Source organism: Acipenser ruthenus, chromosome 25 (genome assembly GCF_902713425.1).
Source record: "Acipenser ruthenus chromosome 25, fAciRut3.2 maternal haplotype, whole genome shotgun sequence".
Classification (NCBI taxonomy): Eukaryota; Metazoa; Chordata; class Actinopteri; order Acipenseriformes; family Acipenseridae; genus Acipenser; species Acipenser ruthenus.
This window is the reverse complement of record NC_081213.1, coordinates 20,837,549-20,864,096: the sequence shown is the minus strand read 5'-3', so window position 1 is coordinate 20,864,096 and position 26,548 is coordinate 20,837,549. Positions and strand designations below refer to the sequence as shown.

The window sequence follows — 26,548 nt, the reverse complement described above, 5'->3', positions numbered from 1 at the left end:
TTTGGCCTTTTTAATTATTTTAAAGGGTCTGTGTTAGGAAAATATTCATAAGATATACATTATTTTGTAGAAAAAAGTGCCTTCATTGGTATATAAGCAGATAAGGGTAGATGTACGAGTTCCATCAATAAAGTATTCTAGGCGATGGAAGGTTTGAGGTGTGCCAAGTAATATCCATTATTTAGTGCCTGTCTTAATAGGAAAGTGCAACTAAGTAATGGTTTCAATTACAATGTGTTGATAGCAGGGATGTTTTAGCATGGGATTCTGAAGGTCTTAAGACCATACAGTACATTAAAATGTTGAACACTATGGTGACCATACAAAATGTGACCTTTTGGGTGCTTGAAAAAGTGCTGGGGGAAAAAAACATACAAAATAAAACCAATTTTAAGCATATTCAAATTGAGAAGGGGTGAAGGCAAAGCCATGGACTTTGTAATCCTGACAGTACTAAAATGCTAGAAACACCGCTGGTTGACACTGGTCAGTAACTGATGTATATTATAGATCTTGTAAAGAGAGCTACTGTAGAGGTGAACAACAACCTTATTGCAAATTACCAGTCCATAAAAGCAAATTCATGTGCCATTAATCAAGATGAAAATCCCTTGGTGGAGATTGAAGAATAATTATTAAATATAACTCTAACGAGAGATATTCCCAGAACGAGTTCGCTAATATACACATTCATGCATATGAACAAACTAGAAACTGAAATAACAGCAAATAGATCTTAGTAATTGTCCTCTTACTTTGTAGAATATGGATTGTAATACTGTTTAATACTAGGTTTTACTGATGGAATTAAGAGTTTATTAAAAATATGCAGTATAGTGAATAAAGCAAACAAGATCTGGAAGTGGCAAGTACCCACAAGTGTTCTGGAAACAAGGAAATCATTACTAACTGTGCATAACCCCTAAATGAGTAGATTTTTCATAAAGGACTACGATCATTTTAAAGTATCCTCAGAATAGTTGCCTTACCTCACCAGTTGTTTTTATAAACATGTTTCATTCAAGCATAAGCTGCTAGTATAGCTAGGAGAACTCTGTTTTTCTGTTTGAAAAGATAATCTCTTACCCAGTGGATGTGGCTGATTTTGTATGCTCTAGAAATGTTGTTATGAAAGGCTTAAGATATAATTCAAAAAGTAATTGGGACATCTGCTGCCTTTGTGTGCATAACAGTAATGCAGTACAGTATATTAAGTCAGAATCTTTCTTCCATGACTAGCTTTTAATCAGTGTATAGCAATGTATTCTAAAGTACCACACTTTGTTCTTCTATTACTGTAAAACAGGATTTTTTTTTGCAGCAACTTAATTTCTCTAATGGCCTTCAAGGTCCATTTTTGCTGCAATAAATGTTTCGCTTCTTTTTCTTTTAATGTACGGCACATGTATGAATAATATATTTCACGGCACATTAAATTTGCAGATTTTTAATAAACGCGAAATTAGCAAACATTTCTTGCTCGCGAAATTTTCTTGTTTTACAGTACTCAATATTTAAAGTGAATGTAACTGCTTAATTTGATTGAGTGCAGAACCAGATAAAAAAAAAAGTTTATTATAAAATGTAACCAACATTTGTGAAATGGGTTATACACCACTGTCCCATGGGGACCACTTTCTTTTTAGTACAACTGAATATCTTAACTGAATGGTATGGATGGATTACAGTTATCTGCTGTACATGGTCCACTGCTATCCTGCTGGAGGTGGGATACAAACCAGCAATATAAGCAGTTTTAAACTCAGCATGAAGTTGAGCCCAGAGCAACTATAAAATGCTACAAAACTTTTACTGACACAAAATAATGTACTACTGGTACATAACAAATTCTAAACTTAGGGAAGAAACTTTCTCACAGGACTTTATTGTTGGGAGTAAGATTGGTTGAATTTATGTAGTTTGTACATGTTCATGTTACAGGGACTCAAAAGTAATGCTAGAACTATTATTAACTTTATTTTAAATCAGCATGATATTTAAAACACAAATGCTTTAAATCCTACTATACTGTACATATCAAAATATTGTGACTTATTGGAGAATAAATTACTATGATGTGTCATGTTCTATTTGACCAGGCATTATACGATCGTTTGGGTAATTACAACCAAACAGTAGTATAATGCCTGGTAATGCCCGATGTGGAGGGTATCATTGCTTATATACTTCAATATTACAGCACAATTATCTTTCCTTTTTTTCCATGTATCCTGCCACATAAGCACTCTAAAATGAACGTTCAGAAATAACAAATTCCTTAAACAACAATGGATAGTTCTGCACTAAAGATATGGATTGCCATATCTTTTGATAAATATGTCACTATGGTGTATGGCCACCATAGGCAGCCAAGACAGTGCTTATTGAACAAGACTGCTGTGTACAAGCCCTGCCTATACCTTTGTTGCCCTAACACTCCTGTGGTCTGCCTGATACTGAATGGCACACTTTTCACTCTGGCTTGAGGTCACAGAAAACAGCAATGATGTGTTCATTCAGTTCATCAGTGCTTTGAGGCTATGACCTTATGACCTCCCAAAGGAAACAATATAGTTAAGCAAAGTCACCTGACCTACATAGCTACTGGGATGCCAACCCTTGGGGTCAGGAATTTTTAGTCCAGCCAGTCTCTAGCTTTGAAAGCTTTGAAGATTTAAAAAAAAAAAAAAAGTGTGCTTTCCATGACCTTGATCCTGAGCCATGCTGAAAAGAGAGTGCCGACAGCTGTCCCCAATGCACATGAAGTACATATCTTGTCCTATATGTAGGCTGTATATAAAATGTATATTCACTGCCAAGGTACATTTTGCTTTGCCATATCCACTTTCCATCATATTTCCCTACCTTGAACACTGCACTATATATAGCGTTATAACCGAAGAGCGTTAAAATGGGGGAGGGTTTGGGTGGGGGTGGGGACAAATAACATACATCTGACTAAAATACAAATTAAATTAACTCCTTCTCTATAATGCACCTGTAGTGAAGCAAAAATGTAACTTTCCGTGAATTAACCATGCATAAAGCACCGTGTAATCAACACTATATTTTTTACAAAAAAAAAAGGTAACATTCCCACTCGTGGACCATTATAATTAGCAGTTTTTAAACTATAAATAGCCTGGCTAAACTAGGGTCGGGAGTTCAGTTCAAAGCGACAGACAAGCAAACCAAGTGCGAGAAGGAGAGCGGGTCGGGCGAGGGGAAGAGGGAATGGGCTCGCCCCAGGTTCGGCTGCCGGAGCGGGGCTGAAGCAAAGCTGAAACGTCTCGTCTCCCAGAGAAAGCTGCAGCTCCTCTCGCAGCAAAAAAGTAAATACATTAGGAAAGATAACCACGTAATAAGTCTGATATTTATTTAGTTATAAAGTGCCAGCGCAGCTTTTCTTCAGTTCAGATACTGTATCAAAAGGGAGAAACGGAAGTTAGACTGAGAAGCTGTTTACAGTTTGAACAACACCGGTACTGTATTTACTGTAGAAATATTGCATGAATCACTAGTATAGGGAATTGGGGGACATGCTGTAGGAGCGTTATATCCGAGGCGCGTTATAATCGACAGCCTTATAACGAGGGAGCACTGTGTGTGTGTGTGTGTGTGTGTGTGTGTATATATATATATATACAATCAGTATTGTTGTTCATGAACTAAAATGACATGGAAATCAAGGTCATCTGCCCTTTTTTCTTTCTTCAGTAAATATTAGCCTAAAGGGAGTACAGGCAGTAAGACAAGAGCCATTAAAGAAACCCCAAATGTTGTGCTTTATTATTAGAGGCTTACACTGTGAATCACTCCAGTGGGCACTGGGACTAGCAAATATATACCCTCATGTAGTCAACTCCTTCTGTGGCTTTTTATTCATTCTGAAGTAAGCTCAGCAAATTCATTTGCTGTCAGCTTGTATTGAATTTAAGATTAGTATTTATTTTGGTTGTAAAGAGGTTTGCTTTTCTGCCTTAAGGCCTGGCTCAGGCAAGAAAATGAGATAAGACTTTTGGGAATACAGGTGAGACAGTGAAAATAAAATTTGATTTTAAAAAGCTCTCTTTTCGCCTACTTTTTATCTCTCATGTTTCAGTGCTATAGACTGTACTGGACCAGTCTGCCCAGCAATGGTATTATTGTTATAATTTAATTATTTAGCAGACGCTTTTAACCAAAGTGACTTACAAAATATAAAAGTATATACATTACAGGCAATACAAATGCCAAACAAACACATATAAACAATATATACAAAATATTTCTAAATAAAGAAAATACAAAAATAAATATAAATAGCAATTTACAAATAAAGATCGAATAAAGGGGTTTTGAGAAGATGGCTAAAAGCAGTAAAAGACTGAACAGTCCTGAGGATAACCGGTAGCTGGTTCCACCACAGGAGAACGAGGGAAGAGAAGGAGCGAGCACAGGAGGAAGGAGAGTGAAGGGAAGGTATAACAAGTCAGCCAGTAGAGGATGAGCGGAGAGGCGAGAGGGAATATAAGGAGACACAAGGAATTGGGGATAGGAAGGGGCAGTATGATGAATACAGTGATAGACAATCTAAAATCTGTAATCTGATAGGCAATGGTAATCTGTAGTCTGACCTCTGATTGGCCCACATGCATCTAATTCTGTAGTGTAGGGGTGGCCGACCATGGTCCTGGAGAGCCACAATCCTGCAGGGTTTCTGGGTATCTTTAAATCAAAGACCTGGAATAAAAATAGTGTCAGCCAATTAAGAAAATAATTGGTTAAATTAAGTAAATGAAACGAAAACCAGAAGACCCTGCGGCTCACCAGGACCAGGTTTGGCCACCCCTGCTATAGTGCTCAAAAGGAATACATCAGACTGGTTGCTCATAATTTTAATACAAAAAAATATATAAATAAGTTACCACTTTTTGTAATGGCAGATAAAGGTTTTGACTAATGCTCAACGCCATTAAAGGTATCTGTCTACTTTACTTTTTTTATTCAAAGTGCAAGAGTTAGTGTGCAGCATCGAATATATGGAGAATAAAACAGGTGACAAATAGGCTCTAAACACAGTTTCAGGCTTTACAAAAATAATAAAACAAGATACAATAGTGCAACTATAATTGAGTACTGCTGCTTATTATTATTATTATTATTATTATTATTATTATTATTATTATTATTATTATTATTATTATTATTATCAGTATGTTTTTCCCAGGATGCCCAGCTTCCCTTTTCCTTGTTTCTTTCAACTGCAAATGGAATTTCAACCAGTTTGTGTGATGATAATTGTCACTTTGATAGTAAATTGATTTTTAACCATGCTGAAGCATGAGAGCACGGTCATAGCGTAACAGCTTTTTTCAATGCTTGAAAGCAAACATTGCTTTGAAACTGGCAGCAGATTGGAAGAGAACAATGATGCATTGATGTGTTTATCTTCCTGTTTCAAATAGCTTTGAATAGTATTGCTGCTGTTTGCTGAGATCCTCACATTCTCACAAGTGTGAGTGGTACATTATTGTCTATAATTGACAAGTTTGTTGACAGTTGGGCTATACATTATCAGAATAAATTCTACCTTTTTTATTCTTATACAGCTATGATCAGAAGTTGTGCATCACCTAGAATTTTAGGATTGAGACACACTAATAAAAAAACAAAAAAAAAACTACATTAACATAATTTAGATTTTTTAATTTAACATCATATAAATCAAAGAAACTTGAACATGATATCACAGAATTCTACAAGAAGCCATAAGAAGCCATACTAGTAGTAAAGTATTTGTTAGATTTTGAAATATCACATTTTTTTAATTTTTGGTAGTTTTTCATTAAGTATATGGAAAACTACAAAGCGGTATGTAATTCAATATGTTAACATAATATTATTCAGTGGGTTTAATTCAACTTTATGATTCTAAATGAGTTAATTATGTAGGGTGATGCTAAACATTTGGCCATAGCTGTAGATTATATCTGGTTATTAGCACCGTCATTATTATTTCCCTTTGCCTTGTAGCAGTGATTATTTTAATGGTTTTGACAAAAAGTGAGCTTACTGGTTTTATATGTTTTAAATGAATGTGGGATTATGGTGAAACACTCGAGAAATATGCAGGAAAATAAAATGCTTAGAAGAAAAAAATACAATTCTATGTTAATAACAACAGCATGAGTGTATATAGCAGTACATGCCATACTACTACTATGACTAATAATAATAATAATAATAATAATAAACTCTAATGACAAATGACATGTTCATTGCACAGATGTATTTAACTAATCATGCTGTTGCAGTAACTCTGTTCCCTCAGAAGGTTAAAAGAAAGTTACATGGTATAGATTGCATTATAGTGCATAACGACTCATGAGAAAGCAAAATGCCTGAAGCAACCAACAACAGAGGCATTGGAGAGGTTGCATCATACCTAATTGACCCTCCAGTCAGCCTCCTGAGAAAGGCACATTCATTCATTAGCCTACTTTTAAAATGCATTTTTTCTTCATTAATAACAGCAGGCAGTATATTGCCTGAGCTTGTCTAAGTCACTTTGCAAGTATGTGTTTAGCGGGAAGTTAAGTGTATTAATTGATCTTCAGTAAACAGGACAACATTGTAACATATTCCCAAAATCCCTTGCTGAAGTCCCAGCTTTCACTGTTTATTGGAGTTCAATTTCTTTGCATGTTTTTTGTCCTTGATAAAAGCCTGTTGGTATACCTTTTGTTACATTTAAATATGTTTTTGAATTTAAAGACATGTTATCCAATTTTCCTCAGACACACTCAGAGGTCACCACGTGAATGAGCTTAAAGAAACAACTGTGCTGGCACTGACGGACCTTGATAAATGTGTCTTCCAGAGCGTTTTTTGTTACATTGGGGAAGGGATGTCAAAAGGATGCTATATAAAGGAGACAGTTTAGAATTATTGGCTATTTATACCTGAGGTACTGAGAAAAAAAAGGAACAATTACCTTTTACAAACAATTGTGACCTGTGATTTTAAAAAAAGTCTAATCTGAACGAACTGTAAATAGAACATTAGAGCCGTCAGTAACATGAAAAAGTACATCACCGTGACCTACACCCACTGTATGCACCTGTACAAATGTAAATGTGACATTTAGACAGATGGACAAATGCCTTCACATCCTCTTGTATTCGGATACCTTCAATTACTCGGATTCTCTATAGAGAACAAAAAAAAAAATCTAAGTGTGACAGGGCAGGCAGTCACAAAGACACACAGACAATAACTGTACACCCCTAAATTATGATGAATTGATTAAATTGAGCTGAAGAAGATTCTTAGCAAGTTTGATCATAATTGGATATATGCCTGCCTCAACTATTTCCCCGTTGACAAGGATATACATCCCCACTGGGGGATGAAAAAAAAAATTATAAAAAAGGATTGAAATCTATACTATAGCACAACACAAAGCCAAGCTGAACAATTCAAGACAGCATTGGCATGCTGTGTATGACCCCTGGAATGACATGTACAGTGTTAAGATGTTTTTTGTTCAAGTCAGTACCTATTATTTTCATGCCTACAATAGTTAAGGTTCTATTTTGATTCCAGTACAAACGTAACGGCAAAGGAGGCTGTGTGGTCCAGTGGTTAAAGGAAAAGAGTTTGTAACCAAGAGGTCCCCGGTTCAAATCCCACCTCAGCCACTGACTCATTGTGTGACACTAAGCAAGTCACTTAACCTCCTTGTGCTCTGTCTTTTGGGTGAGACGTAATTGTAAGTGACTCGGCAGCTGATGCATAGTTCACACACCCTCTTCTCTGTAAGTCGCCTTGGATAAAGGTGTCTGCTAAATAAACAAATAATAATAACCTAATGATGTTAATAGTGCAATATTTAACCACTCCTTCCTGCAGCTAAGTTGTTTCTTACTAGTTTTACATTCTTCCATTCCACTCAGATTTGTCTTTGCACCTGATTTAAAAAAGGGCCTTTAGTCTCTGTAACTCTTCTGTCTTTATGGAAAGCAGTTTTCTGTTTGCGTTTACTTCGTTTTTAGTATTTGTCCAAGACAGACTCTAATAGGGACATTGCTATCAAGCTTTGCCAAAACAACAATGAAGACTTGTTCATTAAAAATATTAATGATAGTCTATACTGTTTCAGAATAACTAGTTACTAGGTACTCTAGACAGCATTCACCTGTGGTGTTCCTCTTGAGAGGCAATTATATTGTGAATGTCTTAGAGTGTTAGGTGGAATGACGGAACCATTGCTCCCTTGGCGATGAGATGGGCATGCCCCTGTTATTTGATGAATTCAGCAATGGGGCCAAGTGTATACAACTAAAACCCACAGTACACACATGTAGAATAACAATGAAGTCATTCAATAACATCATTATTTAATTAGTTTAAAATTTAGACCACTTTTCGACCACATGCATTTTTTAAGTTCTTGTCAAAGTCAAGTTTCACATGTTTAATACAAAAATACCTTCAAAAACTGATTCTGAGAATCAAGTAGGCATGTGTTACAGGCATGCACGTATCATTGGTTTCTTTCTACATTCTACTGCATGTGTGGTCATTATTGAGTATCTGATGAGGTCAATCTGGCTTGGGTGTGACTTTGTCTACTGTACCTGTTCCTTCAGTAAGGGCAGCAGGTGTAAGATGGCTCTGCTAAATTATAGCATTGTTTTGCTTTCGCTCTCCCAAGGGCTGGAGCATCTGTTTTGGGGAACTCAAGCTGGCACCATTGTGTGTCGCTTAGTTTTGAAGATAAATGGTCGTGTCTGGCTGGATAAAGTCTGGCTGTAGTACAAGGGCACTCTTGGTTAGCCTTGATGCAGAGCTGGTTAAGCACTCAGTTGCATTCCAGGTTGCTGCTCTCTAGGTAGAGCGGCTGGTGGAAACCATTTCCTTAAACAAGTGTGTTGCATCACTTTGGGATTTGAGAAAGTGTACTGAGACTTGTGATTACGTACTGTCTTGGTGGGTGGAATTTAAGTCACAGACACCAAAGGTTCAAACAGTCAAATGTAAATCCCTTATTAATAGCAGACAGCTCCCTCCTTTAAGGAGCTAAAATCCAATCTTATATTTCAAAGATTCACCTATGCTCATTACAGAATGTTAAATGAAAGTCAACAGCATACAACCCAATACTCCATATCCATATTGATTTCAAATAACAACCTTCATTTCGCAACCCCTCTACATTTAGCTTACATTGGGGCTTAGCTCAATATCAAGACAGATGCAATGTAATACATTTCTTTCTTGAAGGGTGATGAGAACTGTCAAAACAACTGCTCACCTATCCAACAGTGCAGGAGAATCAGGGACTAGTTTGAAAAGTGCACCTGAGACTTCATTCAGCTCCCCTGGCTTGTCCAATTGCTTTACCTCTACCACATGACCATAAAAAACATTCCATAAGAATGTTTAATCCTCAGGAGGTTTATGTGAAGATGGAACCAGTGTCTCTTGGCTTGATGGTGTTTCAGAAATGTTCTGCTGAAAACCTGCAGCATGTAACATGTATGCCCTTTTATACTTGCACTTTTTTTAAAATCACTTATTTTACTAAATCCTCCCAGTTAATACTGCTCCCTCTGTCCACAGTGGAAACGTTTCAGTCGTTGGACAGATTAATAAGGAGTCTGGATATAAATTTGCATTGGGGCTCGACACTAAACACTGTGGTATATGGTATACAGTCTAAGCAAAGTATATGTAAAAAAAAAAAAAAGAGAACAAGTCATACTGATAGGACACTTCTATGTAGACTGATAACCCTGTTATTTTAAAAATATGTTTACTGTCAGTGTAGGGACTTCAATTAGGAATTCTACTACTCAGTTGAATCTCAGTGGGCTATCTTTCATTTGCCTTGAGTTAACAAGTGAGCCAGTGTTTGTCTGTACTGTCTTCAAGAGCTGGAACTACTTTTAAAAAAAACAACATCTGCCTGAATTGACCTACTTATCTGTAACTTTGATATTTTATAGAATAATACCTGTTACTTATGTAAGCCCACACTGAGTTCTAGATGTGTTAAAACCAAACTAAACCTTTTAAATATGCTTAACAAGTTGCTTGAAAAAAAAAAGATAAAATCTCTAATGTAAAATAAGTGTCATTCCACTACACAGAACACAGACTGTAAATGCAAACATAGCCAAAATACTGAAGACAACTGTTGACATTAAAAAAAGATGTAGTGTATACATCCTGGCTGACCTAACATAAAAAAGTTGTGTGTTTTTACAATGCTTTACCATACTTACCTGTGATTTACCTGTTTTCCGTGCTTTGCCATCCTTTTGATGTGCTTTTACTTATATTTACTATGGATATTTTTGTACAAAGGCAACTATTTCACAGTTAGGTGCTTATATAAGATTTCTTTCACTTTTAACTATTAGCTACATCTTTCTTTGCTAATGGTGGTTTGGAATAAACAGTTTTGAGAAGAGTATAGTGTTCTGCAAATAAACTAAATATTATGTATATTTTGTTTTACAGGATAACTCGAATTCTCATTATATTGCAGATGGTTTCTTAAGTAGCATTCATATTTTTCAACACTTAGAAAACACAGTTGAGTTGTTACAGTTCATAACCATTACAGTGCAAAATGTCAGCTGATATGGATATGGAAGTACTGTAACATCATTGGCTTTAGTATAACACAACTGTACCCTGCCCTCCAGCATTGCTAAATCCTATTAAAATCCATTTCACACAAATCAGTATGCTGTGATAAAGCTTGACTCATAAATACACTCTTGGACTGCATTTTGAACTGTTTAAAAGGCCATAATGCACACAAATGAAACATTTTGCTTTATATACTGTCGTTAATAAGTAAGTTGAGGGTGAATTAAGTATACTTCCATGTAAGCAAGCACCAAGAATGTAGGTGCAGAATTTTACACCAGTGAAGGACACAGTATGCAAAGTGCTTTGGACCATTTTCTAATTATCATTTATTTATTTATTTTGTTCAGTATTTTTCTTTTCTTTTTTTCTTTTACAAATGGCTTGATATCGTGTGGTAGGCTTTTGGGCTGACAGAGTCATTCCCGTAATTTGAGTCTTTGTAAAGTCTGTTCAGCATGCAGCATATAGTTTCTATACTGGCTTCTGTTATCGTTGGAGATGGCTTTACAATCATAATACAACTAAATAGGGATGTGGGTTTGTCATATAACTGCAGGCATCAAAATACCTTTTGAAAGGTCTGGATGTTACTGAGTTGGCCAACATGATGGACGGTGTGAGCTAACTCATGCATTGAGGTTCGTTTAGCAAGTTAAAAAACAGTTGAAAACAAGACATCTTTAGGATTAATGGAGCTTGTCATCATACTTGTGAAACCTATTTAAATGAAGGTAAAATCTAGCCACATTATGTCAGTTATACTGACATGGTACTAATTGCCCCTATACCTTTCCAAACAGAATCACTCTGAAGGTATTTCTGATGGAGGGACAGGTTGATAAAAGGCAAATTGATAGGGTTGCTTGATTAGGCAAAACTCGATTGAAATGCAGACCTATTAAGCCACAGCGTTGCGTGAGGTGCTGCATTTAATTCACATTACTGTTGTGGCACTTTGACATTCTGAATGAATTGATATGGGTTGTCTGCCTGTGGTTTGCTCCCCTAATGGTTTACCACTGTTTGCCTGTTGTTTTCTTTGACTAATTGCCTATTTTGCAAGCAGCCTGCACGTGTAATCTAATCTAGATTACTTTCTTCCTTCCCACAGACAACATTGCCCTACATGGACCATCCTTCACACTGCAGCCGAAGAGCATTGTTTTTCCAGTTGATTCCATGGATAATAAAGTTGCTTTTAATTGTGAAGCAAAAGGCAACCCACCACCATATTACAGGTACAATACACTTACATTATGAACAGAGATGTTAACATAAAATGGATTCCAATAGCAGAGGAATTTAAGGGTCTTTGGGGTTTTTTTACACCAAGGTCATACTCTACCGTAAAGGTTGACGTTTTTTTTTTTTTTTTTAGTGATGTCATTTTCTATTTTCATCTTGTGCTGATTTATCATAAAGGGACTACCAGTGTACCTTTTAACCATTACAGTATTTACAGCATCTGTTCCTAATCCCCTGTACATAGTTTTACAAATTATACAAAGTCGACATCTAGTAAAGCAAGCAAAAAAATGCTAAATGTACATTTCTGGTTGCTGTATGCTGTGCCATAATACGAATGAAAAAGCTGCTTTAGGTCTTTGAATTACAATTGTGAATGTGTGCCTCTGTTTGTTCAAAAATATATACTGGGCTGCTATTCTCTAGGGATTAATAGGAAGTAATGTATTGGCTCCGGTGCTCCTGCAGGTTAAGTAGGGAAAAATCAGCATGGACTGTTTCTCCTCAATCCACTACAGTGACCTAAAATAGACATGTGCAGGGCAAGCCTTTGTCCTCCAGGAGTCTGTAGCTTATTGACATCCACTCGTGCCAAAGAGGAATTTTACTTGGTTGTAGGATTGTAAAACTTCTACTGACTTTCAGTTTGTCTGATCTGTTATGTGGATTGCTATGGCGTGGAAACATAATTGGACATTCCAAATTGGAGGGGTGTGGGGTCAAATAATTGGGTACAAAAAAAAAGAAACAACTTTTGTAGGAACTTTCAAAATGAAATGGAAAAAAAAGCAAAATCAAAGCAACTTCTATCCTTCCATCCTTTTTGCAGCAATAATAGGCATATATAATCCCAACAGCCACATTTAAGCTTTTGATCCTGTACATTTCTGAGAAAAAAACAGGAGATGGACATTTAAGCCAGAACAACTGATCTATTTTTAGACACATACACAGTGTCATTCGTGTCCAAATGTGATAATTCTAGGACAATGATGTTAAATTTTGACTGCGTGACATTTATTAAAAAAAAATAATAATAATAAAAAAAGAGAAATTAATACAACACAAAAATCAATTTGCTATATTGCGTGGTTGGCTGCCTGAGGGCAGCACCATGCTTTTCAGGGCCAAACCTGATTGATACACATTGTACATGGATATATGTCAATAAAATGTAATCTTATGGCAACAGAAGTTGACCCGCTCCATAAATTTCATTTAACTGTGCATTACATGTTAATACAGTATGTCTTATGAGATGAGTGAATCGCATCATTGCATCCACTATCCATCAGGAAATATTCAAGACAAGACGAAGGAATGATTGGTCCGTTTATAGTAATAGTTGGGGTCAAGCCAGGTTAAACAGTGTCCTGTTAAGGGTCCCATTAGGAACTGCAAAGGTCATTTGCCAAGTTGAAGGAATGGTTTAATGGTCCCCATTATGGTTCAATGGTTTAATGGTCTGCTTCTGATTCTGTACTTTCTGACTTCACAAAGCTAGTGGATTGCACAGAAGGTAACAGAAAACGAACAGACTTTTGTGCAAACTCGACAAACCCCTCTACATGCACATGTGCCAGATGGCACCATGCTATATATTGGGGCATAATTCCATAATTAATGCCATTGCTGATTAGATGTTTGGATTAAAAGCCAGGGTTTTGGCAGGAAACAATTTAGTAAATAAAGCTGTCTCTGTTGATATGCTCATTGAACTTTGTGGTGCTTTACTTCTGATATCTCTATCTGGTCTTTAATACACAAGACACAAATAGAAGTGATTTTAAAAGCACTATCCCTTAAACGGAAATGAAAAAAACATGTATTTTATTTTGTTTGAGAATTTCATTGTGAACACCAATTGCTCAACAGCTTTAGTCAAACCTGTATTAAAAGACAAGATGATCTGCATGTCTATAGTGACTCCCTAGGACACTGTATTTGACATTATAAGTCACCGAGGGTTGCCTCTCGTGCAGCCTGATAAAAATAAAAAAACATCATAGGTACCATTCTAAACATGATAAAAAACACACACATATATGTATATATTTGGAAAACTGTAAACACAGATACTGCCAGCAAAGGCCTGAATTATTACAGTCAGCACATCGGAGCAGGGAAAATCGAGAACCATCGCTAACAAAATAAATACTAAATTCTTTGTTGTAAAAGATTATAATAATGTCAAACGAGTCTCCATGCTGTGAGGAATGACTTGAGGAGAGGTCAGGGGAGTGCTCTTACAGTTGTATATTACAAGCAGTTTTGATCGAATTAGATTCAACCTTTTTACAGCACATATAATACACACTCAATTTTTGAATACTGTAACTTCTTGACAGTCTTTAATCTTCAAAATTGACATATTTAAGGAAAGAGATAAAAGTTTTTTTTCATTAAAAAATAATTGACCAATAACTTACTTGAATGATAACATTTCCTCTGCTGTATTTAAACGGTTGCATTCATAGAACATGCATCTATGTAAGTCTCACTGCTTCATTCAACCCAGCTCTGTCAAACACAGAATCCCAAAATCAATCTCTCAGTCTCTTTGCTGATTTATCCTCCTACTCAGAGAAAACATCAAATCTTGAGTCTCTACTTACTGCTGGTAAATCTTTAGTCTATCGAACTGTAACTAGCATTTTTACTTCTCTGACCCCCAACAAGGTATAATAGCCCATCTTCTTGTCTTCCAAAACATATAACAACAATAGCATTACACATTTCCTGTCCGGTTCATGGATATCTCTGTATTCTGTACTATTATGCATCCTCAAGCCTTTCACACCCGCTTATCAGAAATGAGGAATACTCATTTTTACATCATGATGTACTGTTTTTTTCTTACTCTGTTCCCCTGTAGTCAGATACTGTGTTTATCCAGTGTGCATCACAGGGTTGTAAATGACCGATCCTGAATGGTTCAGCAGGTAAACCACTTGTATCACTCAAGGTAAACCACTTGTATCACCCATGTAATAAAACAATAGGCAATGTGAAAAAGCAAAACAAAGACTACAGACTAAACCTTAAAGGCAAAGTAGCTTTTTATCCAGGGGCAGAATGTTGATTGTGACATTCCACAGGTAACCAACGGCAACAGGTTACAAATATGACGAGAGAGAGAGAGCGAGAGAGAGAGCCTGACTGCGGGGTTTCCCCTGCCTTTCTAGAAATGATAAATTTCCATTGGGGTACACCTGGCTCCAATTTGTTTTGATGGGGCCCTGCATAAAGGCAGGGGAAACCCCGCAGTCAGGGCTGCTGTTTTGGAAGGCAGCTTACAGCAGAGTGCAGCGGTGAGGAGACCCGTCTGGTCGTAACCAAGTGAAGGTACCGTGTTTTGTGTAACCTGTGGTCATCTTATTGTTGTGACTGGAAAACGGCTTAGCCATCCAGCAGTGTTAGTTAAGGATTCATAATAAAAAAATTAAAGTTCAGTTTAGCACTCCAGGTGGGAGTTAGGTTGTTGTTTTGTTTGTTATTTGTTATTTTGTAAATAAAAGTGTGCAACTACGCACTGAAAAATTAAAAGTTCCTGTGTTGGGTCTAGTAATTAGTGCAAAACGAACCCGAGAGCCAAAGGCTCGTTCACAATATATATATATTAGGGCTATTCTGATTAACAGATTAATTGGACCGATTAATCAACCAAAGAGTTGATCACAGATTCATTTTTTTACAATTTAATCGTGCAGAATTTTATTATCCGTGGCAGTCCAATCATAAGTGAGCAGAGGTAGGACATAAACAGGTATTCTCTGCCTCAGCTGAAGGTCTTGAGTAAGTTTAACCAATGGGAGAGTCAAAGATCTGGCCCTTGTTATGCAGGTGTCCAATCATGAGTGAGCAGAAGCGGGACATAAACCTGAAGGTATTCTCCGTTTCATTTGAAGGTCTTGGGAGTTTAACCAATGGGAATGTCAAAGATCTGCCCTGGTTTTGCAGCTGTCCAATCATTAGTGAGCAGAGGCGGGACATCTTTACCTCCTGTGTGTGGGATACATTGATTGCAGGAAATTGTATTGCTGCAAGCGTTGTGTACATTTTTAAAATTCTAATCATTCACTCTTCCACCAGCTTTGTCTACCTTGTTCATTGTTCATCTTCCCTTAGTCTCTGCTTATCAACTGTAAAAATGCACCTATTCCCTTTGCACTCCTCATAAATCCTTGCCTTTTGATTCTGTTTGTGTTTTATTTCTATTGTATATGTACTTCTGATATGAACATTGCCAGGGGGCTTCATTTCTTGCATTGATCACTGCACACTGAGGTGTCCAGGTTTTCTCAGATGCAGCTAGTTCAATGCAAAAAAAAAAAATCTAATTTCTCCGAAGGCCTTTGCCTAGTTAGATATCCAGTACTTACCAAGACACATATGCCTAACTGCTTAAGTATTCTGAAGTTGACTATAATGCCCAAGGCATCTATATTATTTTAACACATGAAACATATGTCTGTCCTGCACTCACTCTCTCTTGATACCTGACCTAGAAACCAACTGTACAAGTGTTAAAGGGGCTCAAGAATTTGATGAAGGGTTTGCAAAGTATGGATGTCATGTACAGTGTTACAGAAAGCTGCCATGTAGGCATCATCAATTATACCGGTCATCCTGAAAAATGTGTAATAACAGAAATAGGAAATAAAACAACATGTCCCTAATAAGGACTCTTAATGGCCAAACTATTTTTTTATTTTTTTTTAAATCCAAGATCCTGCTTAGTCATCTGTTTTGAAGCTTTTTGGATGTATTGAAAATGGAAATGTACAGCTATGGACAAAGTTTTGCATCACCTAGAATTTTAGGATTGAGACACATTTTTGGTTTTTTTCACTATAGGAACATAATTTAAATCTTTTATTTAACATATAGTAATCAAAGAAACTACAAAATGGTATTGCAAAAGTATACCAGAAGCCATAATAGTAGTACAGTATTTCATGTCAGATTTCAGAGTGCCACATTTGTCATTTTTTGTCAGTTTTTCGTTAAGTATATGGAAAACTACAAAGCAGTATGCAATTCAATATGATAACGTAACATTATTCAGCAGGTTTCATTCGACTTTCTGAAGCAAAATTTGGCCATAGCTGTATTGTCTGATGTAAATTGCCATAATTACAGGTTCACAACTCTAAAAAGCCATTTCAGTATTTACTAGTCATTGATTTTCCTGCTGTCTAAAATGAGACTGTTAACTATGTAGTGTAAAATAATCTTATGCCATCATAAATGATTAATATTTGCCACTGATTACATCTAACATCAATAATATTTGTGTTGTCTGGTGTAGAATACATAACTGTATAGCACAAGGAAGAACGGTTTGTTTTAATTACTGCTTTATAATGATTAAACCAAATTATTATGCAGAATGACGAGACGAGTCACAAGAATGATGGCATTAAACTTGGCAGCATTCCTAGGAAGTTGAGTGTCATCTACAGCATGTTATGTTGGGCATTCATTTTAATCACTGCAGTAATAAATGTGAAGATCCAGCTTCGAAGGGCAGATTCAGGGGCTATGCCTTGCAGGCATAAGTCTTCCCTTGATTAATCATTTACTATCATAATTGTTGCAGCCTGGAGTCCATTTTCTGTGCAAGGTTAGGGTTTTTTTTTTTTTTTTTTATAGCACTTGGTTTTGGTGGTTTCAAAGAACTCAAGGGCAGGGAAAGTGAAAATAACAGGCAGGCCTGTGTAGTGACCTGCCTTAAGTGTCTAGTTTTAATCTTCTACTCAAGTAGGTCACTGGCCTTGATTGTAAGGAAAGCTTTTATATTTTAGGAGGAAGGGCAAACAGGTAGTTTTAACCTTTGGGACTCTAAGGTAAGCCAGCAGTATTTTTAATTCTGCTGAATTTCTAACACAAATCCAATAAGAACTATTGTACAAAAAAGAAAGCAAAAAAATAACGACAGCTTCGTCTGAAAGAAGTAATTAAAATAAAAACTTCCGAACCAGATGCACAGGTATGATATCTCTACATTTCCCCTAGAAGTTTTATAAGTATTCCTTCATCAATAGTGGTGACTGTAAGGGTTCGGCACAAGTGATTAGGTCAAAACAACAGGAAATCAGGTAGCCGTTGAAATAGCCATGCTCTTAAGCACTTTGATTTAACAAAAATCAATCAAAACAAATTATCTTTTAACAAATAATAATACACAGTCCCACTTTTGGTTGCTTTTGGACGCAACACCCTGCTGCTGCCGCCGCTCCTTCCTCCAACCCAGTCTCTACAGGACTGAACTTACAGGCCAGGTGCAGCCTTTTTTATGTACTCACCTGCATCATTGAAACCAAATTGAATAAACAATTCATTGATTGGCCCACCAAGCAAGGCCCACATTTTACTCCACATTCTCACTTGGAAAACAAGGCTAAAATTAACCCTTTCCTGGGTTCAGATACCACACAGATTTAACACAATTAAACATTTACACAAAAAGTAAACACATTTAAATATGAAAATAAATATACTGTTATTTATGTAGTTGGCGGAATAATATAGATTTATACTGTAGAATATGGCAATGAGTGAAAACAAGTATCGGTACATTTTATAATATAAAAACAAGTGCAGAGTTTTCACCCCCTCACAGTGACATTACAAATTACCTATGGAATTATAGAATTTATTTAGCAATATTTGTACATTTACAATTGTATACACTGGTGAAAAGCATTACCAATCAAGTAGTATGTGTCATTCACACAGTACCTTTGGGTCATTTCGATCCATTCTTATTTATTACTATTTCTATTTGTGCCCTCTAGGTGGAAATTAAATGGAACAGTCATTGACCCCGGAATGGATTACCGCTATAGTCTGGTTGGAGGCCACTTGCACATCAGTAATCTGAATAAAGACCAAGACGTTGGAACATTCCAGTGTGTGGCATCAAATACTGTTGGAACCATTGTCAGCAAAGAAGCCATACTTCAGTTTGCATGTGAGTAATCATAAGTCCTGTTTACTTGCAACAGGGAGTTCTGTATAAGAAAACGTGTAAGAAATAGATAAAAGCATTTATTTTTGTGTGATCTAATTTTTTAATTTTGTTCCATCACATACAGCAATATGTTTCAGGTGTATCACAAGTAGAAAGCTGTACCTATCCATTAGCAGCTCATACTGAGCTATGCTGTTTCCCTATGGAATCTGTAGATGATGACATTATGTAAACGCTGTTTCCCTGAAGAAGCCTCTGTGACAGTAGTCTGTCTACGTTGCATCATTTTGATGATGTAAAATGAAACTCACCGTGTCAGTCAGATTGTGAAGATAATAAAGATGGACAGAAATTGATTCAATACTGTACAGTATTGCAAAGATAGTCGAAGCTCTTTTTGTTTCAAAGTATGCAGGTGAAGAAGAAAATGGCATTGACTCCAGTATTGATCCATCTAACTTTGAGCTAATTTCCTGGAGTTAGACGGCCGAACTGGAACCTGTATTGTTTTGTCTTGTCTGTGACCCTCTGGAGAACTAAGGCCCTATTTATTCGGCTTCAGGGTATAGTTAGCAGGTAGTTAATTGGTTATAGTAATATTAATGTTCTGTATTTTATAGTTATAGGCCCCAGCAAACCTGTAATGCTAGGGCCAAAAGCTTTTACCCCAGATTTTGATGACAAATATCGAAGCAAAACTGGCACAAACAGCCTGCTATTTAATGTGATTTTGGTGTCATGCTTTGCCCTGTCCTTTTTCATCTGCATTAGTGCCAGTGGTCAGCAAAACTTTTGGGGTGTGGACTCATTTACATTCAAGGATAACCTAATATTAACTACTCACTGGGAGACAACTCACAGCACAGGCTAGCCATCAAGGTACTTTAATTTGTATTACCGTACATCGCAGTGCCCAAAGGCTCTGAAAAACGATTAAATCAATCGCACCTCCGTGTGTTTTGTCAGTTGATGGGATTGCCACCCATGATTAATTGCATGTACTGTTAACACAGACTTTCACAAGCACAGGTCTACATAAAGCACTTATTTTACATTGAAAAAAAATTCTGTATTTTCTGTTTGCACTCTAATGCACTCAAGTGAATTTGTATTTTACAGTCTGACTGGGAAGGTTTATAAATAGCATTTGGATTTCTTATGGGGAAAATAGTATCTGCAAAACAGCAGTAAATGTATTATTATTATAATTCAAGTAACTGATTTAAGTGCGCAACCTGAGTTGGTAAATTTTTATTTATTTAATGATTTATTTAATTTTTTAAAATATACTTCAAGTGCTAGTAAACAAAAGTTATCATGTGCATTTTGACTTGGTTGGTAATAAACTGAATTAAACATAAAATACAGTAAAGGTTAGCTGTTTATAATGTACCATTATTGATTTTTAGGACAGCTTCAGTACTTTTCTTTTGCCACTACACCCCCCTTACCTGCATTATAACTGTTAGTGCTGATCTAAAAAGAATCTGAAAAATATAAAAAAACGATTTTTCTTTAATAATATAATGCCCAGTTTTCATACCTATGTCAAGTCATTTTTTTCAACATCATTAATATTTTTAAGTGCACCTTTGTGTGTTTGTTTTGAAATATATACGCAGATATTCAAAAGACCAACAGCAAAATAATGTGCATATTCAAATTCAAAAACACGTTGGACTTAATTATATCCAGAAATTATGAAGGTGTAGGCCTATGTAAAAAAAAAAAATAGATTACATACAACTCTTTATTTTTCACAGCAGCATTAAAGTTAATGAAGCCGAGTTTCAAATCAAATTCCCCATATAAATCGTAAATGAGCTCTATATTGCAAAGGTTGGATATTTGTATTTAAAAAATAATTCATGTTTATTATAATTAAACACTTCAGTTGCATATGCAAATAATTGTTCAACGAATGTAAATATTTCTAAATACTGCATTAACAAGTAGTGCTATGGAAATAAAGAGCAGTGTTTCCTTCAATAAGATCACAGCTATCGTTTCAGTTGTTCCTGATTTGTTAGCAGCGTTTTTTCTAATCCTCCACGATTGAAGAGGTTGGTGGAAAAAAGTGCTAAACTGCTATAAAAATCCGCAAGAACATAATTCTATCCCAGGCTTTGTTAAAGAGTAAGTAGTGGGGTTCCGAAAGATATAGCGTTACACGTCCTCAACTTTTTAAATAAAGTACCTGTATTTTTTTTTCATTGAACATCCCGACAACTTTATACACTTATAAACTTTAAAGTCTGTTTCAAATTGGTTTTCAAAATGGCCGCTCTAGTGCACTTATAGTGCAAGGATTATTGCCTACATTGTCAAACAGATAGCACAGCATTAAAGATCCATGATGTGGTACAAAACAGAAAAGCCAGAGCACTTCCTGTTAGTGTTTTTTTTTTTTAAATCGCTCTTCCTGCAATGATTTAGAGGACAAATCTCAAACAGGTACGTTATTTAAACAGTTACAGCAACATGTGGACGTGAAACACTATAATATCCTATAGCTCAGTCCAACTTCAACTTGAATACATACAGTAGTTAGTTGAGGTGTATCCCTTTGTTTTATTTGCCCTTTCGGTCAACTGGAATTCTAGTTTTGCATTTTAATATCAAGTCTGTGTCATAACTATACTTGTTATTAGACTTCTTGATGGCATCTTTCTTAACAAGATAATGCCGCATTTTATTTGCTAAAGGTGAACATATAAAATATTAAATCAAAGACGGTTCACAGTTAGATTTCAGGGCCGTGCAGCTGCAGTAAAACACTGCCAATTTATAGGTTTCATATAGTCTTTTTATGAGATTAATATGTGGATAGTGAATGCAAGGTGAGCTTGCTTCTATTCCTTCCACTGTATAGGCTTGTAAATTGCAATATTGACAGTTTTGACAAATGACTCCTAAAGGTTAAACTCCAATATCTGTTCTGTTATTGGCAGTGGCACATTTCTCATTAGCAGTTTGTTTTCTCTAGGTCACTGGGACACCCAAACCCTTTATAGTAATGAACAGATTCCTGGGGAAAATTTAATAACTTCAAAATCCAATATGTCAAATTGATTGGTACCGTCAATTGCTATGCTGTCTGAATTGAACAGTGTTCGGTTTTTGCAGCATTGCAAGAGCATAGCAATTAATAATGGATACTTTGTATAACTCTTGACATTGCTTAATACACTTTGCAAGTTAATTAAATAAGATATTTATTCTACATCATAGATTGATGGAAATTGTTTAATGGGCAGATGCTGTCTTGAAATTACATTTGCATTTCATCATTTTTTTTAGATAGTGTAATACAAAATGAGGATTTTTTTTATTATTTTTGAAATTGGAACACAATGGACCCAGTTTGCACCAGTGCATTTTTTTTATTTTTAAAAAATGGCAAGTCATTCAGTCAAGCCAGGCATCCAAGTGACTAAAATTGCTAGGGTGTGTTGACAAATTTAATGCAAATCAATCGCAATATGAAAAGCATAATATCAGTTTTTGTAATGATTGGATGCACAATAGCAAGTGTGCAAGTTGATTAAAAAGTAATGTTTCTCATTGATCACACAACTATTTCTCATATAGTGGCACTCAGGGAATGCTTTTGTAAACATCAGCCTATATTAAAGAAAGCCATTCTCTAAGAAATATATATACATATATAGTATTCTGAACAGTTGTGTGTGACTGGGTTTTTGTTAAACTTTCTTTGATTTATTACATCTATTTTTCTTGTTGGGCTGAGTGGAAATGCTATGACATTTAGAAAAATAAATTAAAAGTAATTGATGAAAAAATACAAAACCCCAAGAGAGTTCATTATGGTGTAAATGTAGCTCTTTATCTCTTAAACTAAATTCCTTTGGTGGGGGGATGCACTGACGGATGCTTCAAGGAATGTGACACTAGCTATGTGTAGAGATCTCTTGCTGGGAGGATCTCCATATTTAATTTTTCCCACGCCAATTGCCAAGTCCACATGTTAATGAAAGAGTATTTTTTTTGGCATTTGAGTAAAAGGTGAAATTGAAAATGTATTTAAAAAATCAATTGTGCATTCTGTCTGCCCTGTGGATTGTAAAGGTTGTGAACGATGCTATTTCATTACTCATGTATCTTATTGAGTGTAGATTGGTGCAGGGCTTTTCCACATAATGCAAATTAAGACTGAGCAATACAATAATAAAATGATTTTAATGATTGCACTTCAGGGGTCTGACCTGGTGATCCCAATTCAACTGTAATACTAGAGAAAAAGGGGGAAAGGCAAACTTACTGCTCAACGGTGAAGAATTTTCATGTTATTCCCATTACTGTAATAAACCAGGTAATGTTGCTTCGATTGAAACTTTGCTATTAGTTGCTAAGGAACTAGCTATAATTGCTACTAACAATATATTGTTGCGGCCCATTATTGCTCTGATGAACATTCAGTAACGCACTCAACGATAATTAAATGCTCAATGTGGTGGATTTTTCTAAGTCATTATTAGTGGAATCATTCATCTTTTTTATCGCATTCACCCGTTATCATAAATAATTGCTGGGGTATAGATTTTGCTGGTTGGTGTTAGGTTTACTTTATGTATGTTGCTGAGTCACACTTAAATATCCACCTCTTAACAAGTTGTGCATAAAAAAAAAATGCTGCCACTATCTGCATGCTGTGTTAAATGCCAAATTGGTGGCTTTGGTGTGGTCATAGTTAGCTTTGAGTGTAGTGTAAGCAAGAAATGGGTTTGCTTGAGGGTTTAGAATAGTGAGCTCCTGTCCTGTTGAACTTTCAGTTTTACAAGTATTAGGGTTCCTCTTTGCCACGCATAGTAGCAGTGTGTGAAATAGAGTATTTATCCATACATTTATAACACTGTGACAGGATAAAATGGACTTCACTCCTGTAGACTGTAAAGCAAACAGTCTACAGCAAGATGATAAGGGACCTATCATACAGTTTTGTTATGCTAATGAAGGGCATTCATTATTGTCAAGTAGTTTTACAAGCACACAACATATATATCTGTGTTGCTGTCACAAATGTTTGGGTGTAAAATGTAGCAATTAGAGAGTTTCACTGCATTGTTTTTGGTAAATATCCTTACGCCAATAAAGTAATCCCATTTATAACTTTGAACTACACACTAAATTAAGCTGAGCAAATTAATTTAATTGAAACATGCACAAGTAAGTGAATCTTTATTTTTGATATGTGTTGAATTGTACATTGCTATTGAAATTATTTTATAAAGATTTTCTTAAAATGTGCATTTTCCACAGTTGAGACCATTTGTTTTTGGTTCAGCCAGGCCTGAAACTTCATGTTCTTCATCCAAATCAGCATGTCTACTTGTAGGGATTTTATTGTTATAGTTACTGTATATCTGTAACTGTAAACAAGATTGCTACCGGTACTTTAAATTCTGTGAGGCAGTCAGTGATTTTATTTTATTTTTTTTAAAATTTAGTCGTTGCAAATTAGTTTTTATTATTTTCTCCCCAATTTGAAATGCCCAATTATTTTTGGGCTCAGCTCACCGCTACCACCCCTGCGCTGACTCAGGAGGGGCGAAAATGAACACACGCTGTCCTCCGAAGCGTGTGCCATCAGCTTCTTTACACTCTCCGTGCAGCCGCCTCAGAGCTACAGCGTTGGAGGACAACGCAGCTCTGGGCAGCTTACAGGCAAGCCCGCAGGCGCTCGGCCAGACTACAGGGGTCGCTAGTGCGCGGTGCGCCGAGGACCTCCCCCCGGACGACCCTCGACGAATTGAGCGGCACCCCCTGGGAGCTGCCGTCCACGGTCGGCTGTGGAATAGCCTGGACTCGAACCGGCGACGTCCAGGGCTATAGAGCGCATCCTGCACTCTAGCGAGTGCTTTTACTGGATGCGCCACTTGGGAGCCCTAGCACAGTGATTTTGAATATGTGACAAGGCTCTAACTGTCCATATCTATCCAATATATGGACAGCTGGAACCTTGAACGACCAATTACATTGCTTGTTTCACGTTCCATTGCCAGACCTGGATTATAAATAAATACAGTAATCCGTTGCGTATCTGCCTGTCACATATCCGCCCTAATCGTTTATCCGTGATCAATCTCTTCAGCAACGTTAGTTTATTATTGAACAGAGAAGATTAGTTCAGATAGTAGATCCTACCAAAGTTTTCGTACACTGTGTTGTATGTACTCCAAGCGCAACTATTGCTGGTAGTGTCACGTGAGCTGTTCAGTGTGTTGATATGTAAATAAATCATCTTCGCATGCGGGGCGTATCAACTTCAACCTCCGTCTTGATCTCGTGCCTGTCACTCAGCAGCGAATGCACGCACCCACACGGCAGACGGCTACTCTGTCACAAGCATTAATATCCTGTATTTTTATAAAAAAAGGGATTTAAGAGAGCTCCCTAATAAAAGCTGAATCTCAAAACAATAATTGTGTGAATATAGGAATTGTTACAGCTGCGTATAATGGTATTTATATATATATATATATAAGCCATTACAACGCAGCTGTATTTAAAAGCCCTCCTCCATTCAAGCCTGTTTGTTGTGACATCTCACAAGATTGTAGGTTGCACACCACTACAACCTTTATGTTTTGTGTGTAAAAAAGGCTTTTTCTCTTCAAATAAAAAAATACTTTGAAAGGACTTTGATGTGAAGCTTGACCCTCAAGGTTGTCTCGGCGCATGGCAGCTCTCCAGGTCTCTTCACATAGTGGTTTTCTTATGGTGGACTTATTGTTTTTGATGGACGTTACACTTTTGAGAAGAGTAGTTTCCGTCTGATTTGGCATCACTTTTCTTAAGATGGATGTGAGGAGCACACTTTCTTATAGGTACATCATTACAATGACCTAGATTGGCAAAGCCATCATAATTGTTTGTAGATAAATACATCCCATCAATAATGTTTGAATGACCATGGAATTATCTCTTCATTAAGCAGCAGTCTGAATGCTTCTTATGCTACAGCAGCTAGCAGGAAAGCTGCTTATGTATTCCACAAGTGTCTGTATAATGATCCAGACTTCATTGCCAAACAGAAGGGTGGATGGATATGACATTTTGAATAGGCTAATCCATATGTGTCTCTTCCTCTCCAATGTGATCTAAATCCTAAATTCCCCTCGAGCAAAATTCAATGCAACCACCATAATAGATAGAGAATGTAGAAAAAGTAAAAAAATGTATTTCAACAAAAATAAAAATATGTTATGTCATTATTATTATTATTATTAGGTAATTTAGACTTTGACTTGCCTCGTGACACAATATGATATATTATTATTATAGTTATTATTATTATTTGACACTTTACAGGCTAAACAAGACTAATGTGGAATCTGTTGCTTTTTTTCATCCATGTTTTCTTCGGTTGCAAATATGGCTGCAGTTAATGTCCATGTGTGAATGATTACTAATTATACATTTATTTTGAACGCACAAAATATATAATTTATCGCTGCAGGTGTGAACCTTTTTAATTGATAATTGATAAAAACAAAACAGGTTTGCATGGTAGAACAGGTCAACTTTTGCTATCTGTACTGCCCCCTCTCTGACATATACAGAAAAAATGTATTGTTCCCTCTAGACCATTGTTTTTGCAGCTTGTAGTAATTGCAATACGCACAGATGGAGGTTCTTAATCTCACTGGTTGCTGAAAA

The 26,548-nt window shown here is 36.3% G+C and overlaps 1 protein-coding gene across 5 annotated transcripts in view; it reads left to right on the top strand.

Moving 5' to 3' along the window:
• The window catches only part of LOC131701493 (contactin-4-like), a 150,859-nt gene that overhangs the window by 42,743 nt on the left and 81,568 nt on the right, over positions 1–26,548 (top strand). For all 5 annotated transcript variants that reach the window (XM_058999599.1, XM_058999601.1, XM_058999597.1 and 2 more), the window contains exons 3-4: positions 11,759–11,885; positions 18,693–18,868. In XM_058999599.1, the coding sequence (XP_058855582.1) occupies positions 11,759–11,885; positions 18,693–18,868 (303 nt within the window). The remainder of the gene's footprint in view (positions 1–11,758; positions 11,886–18,692; positions 18,869–26,548) is intronic.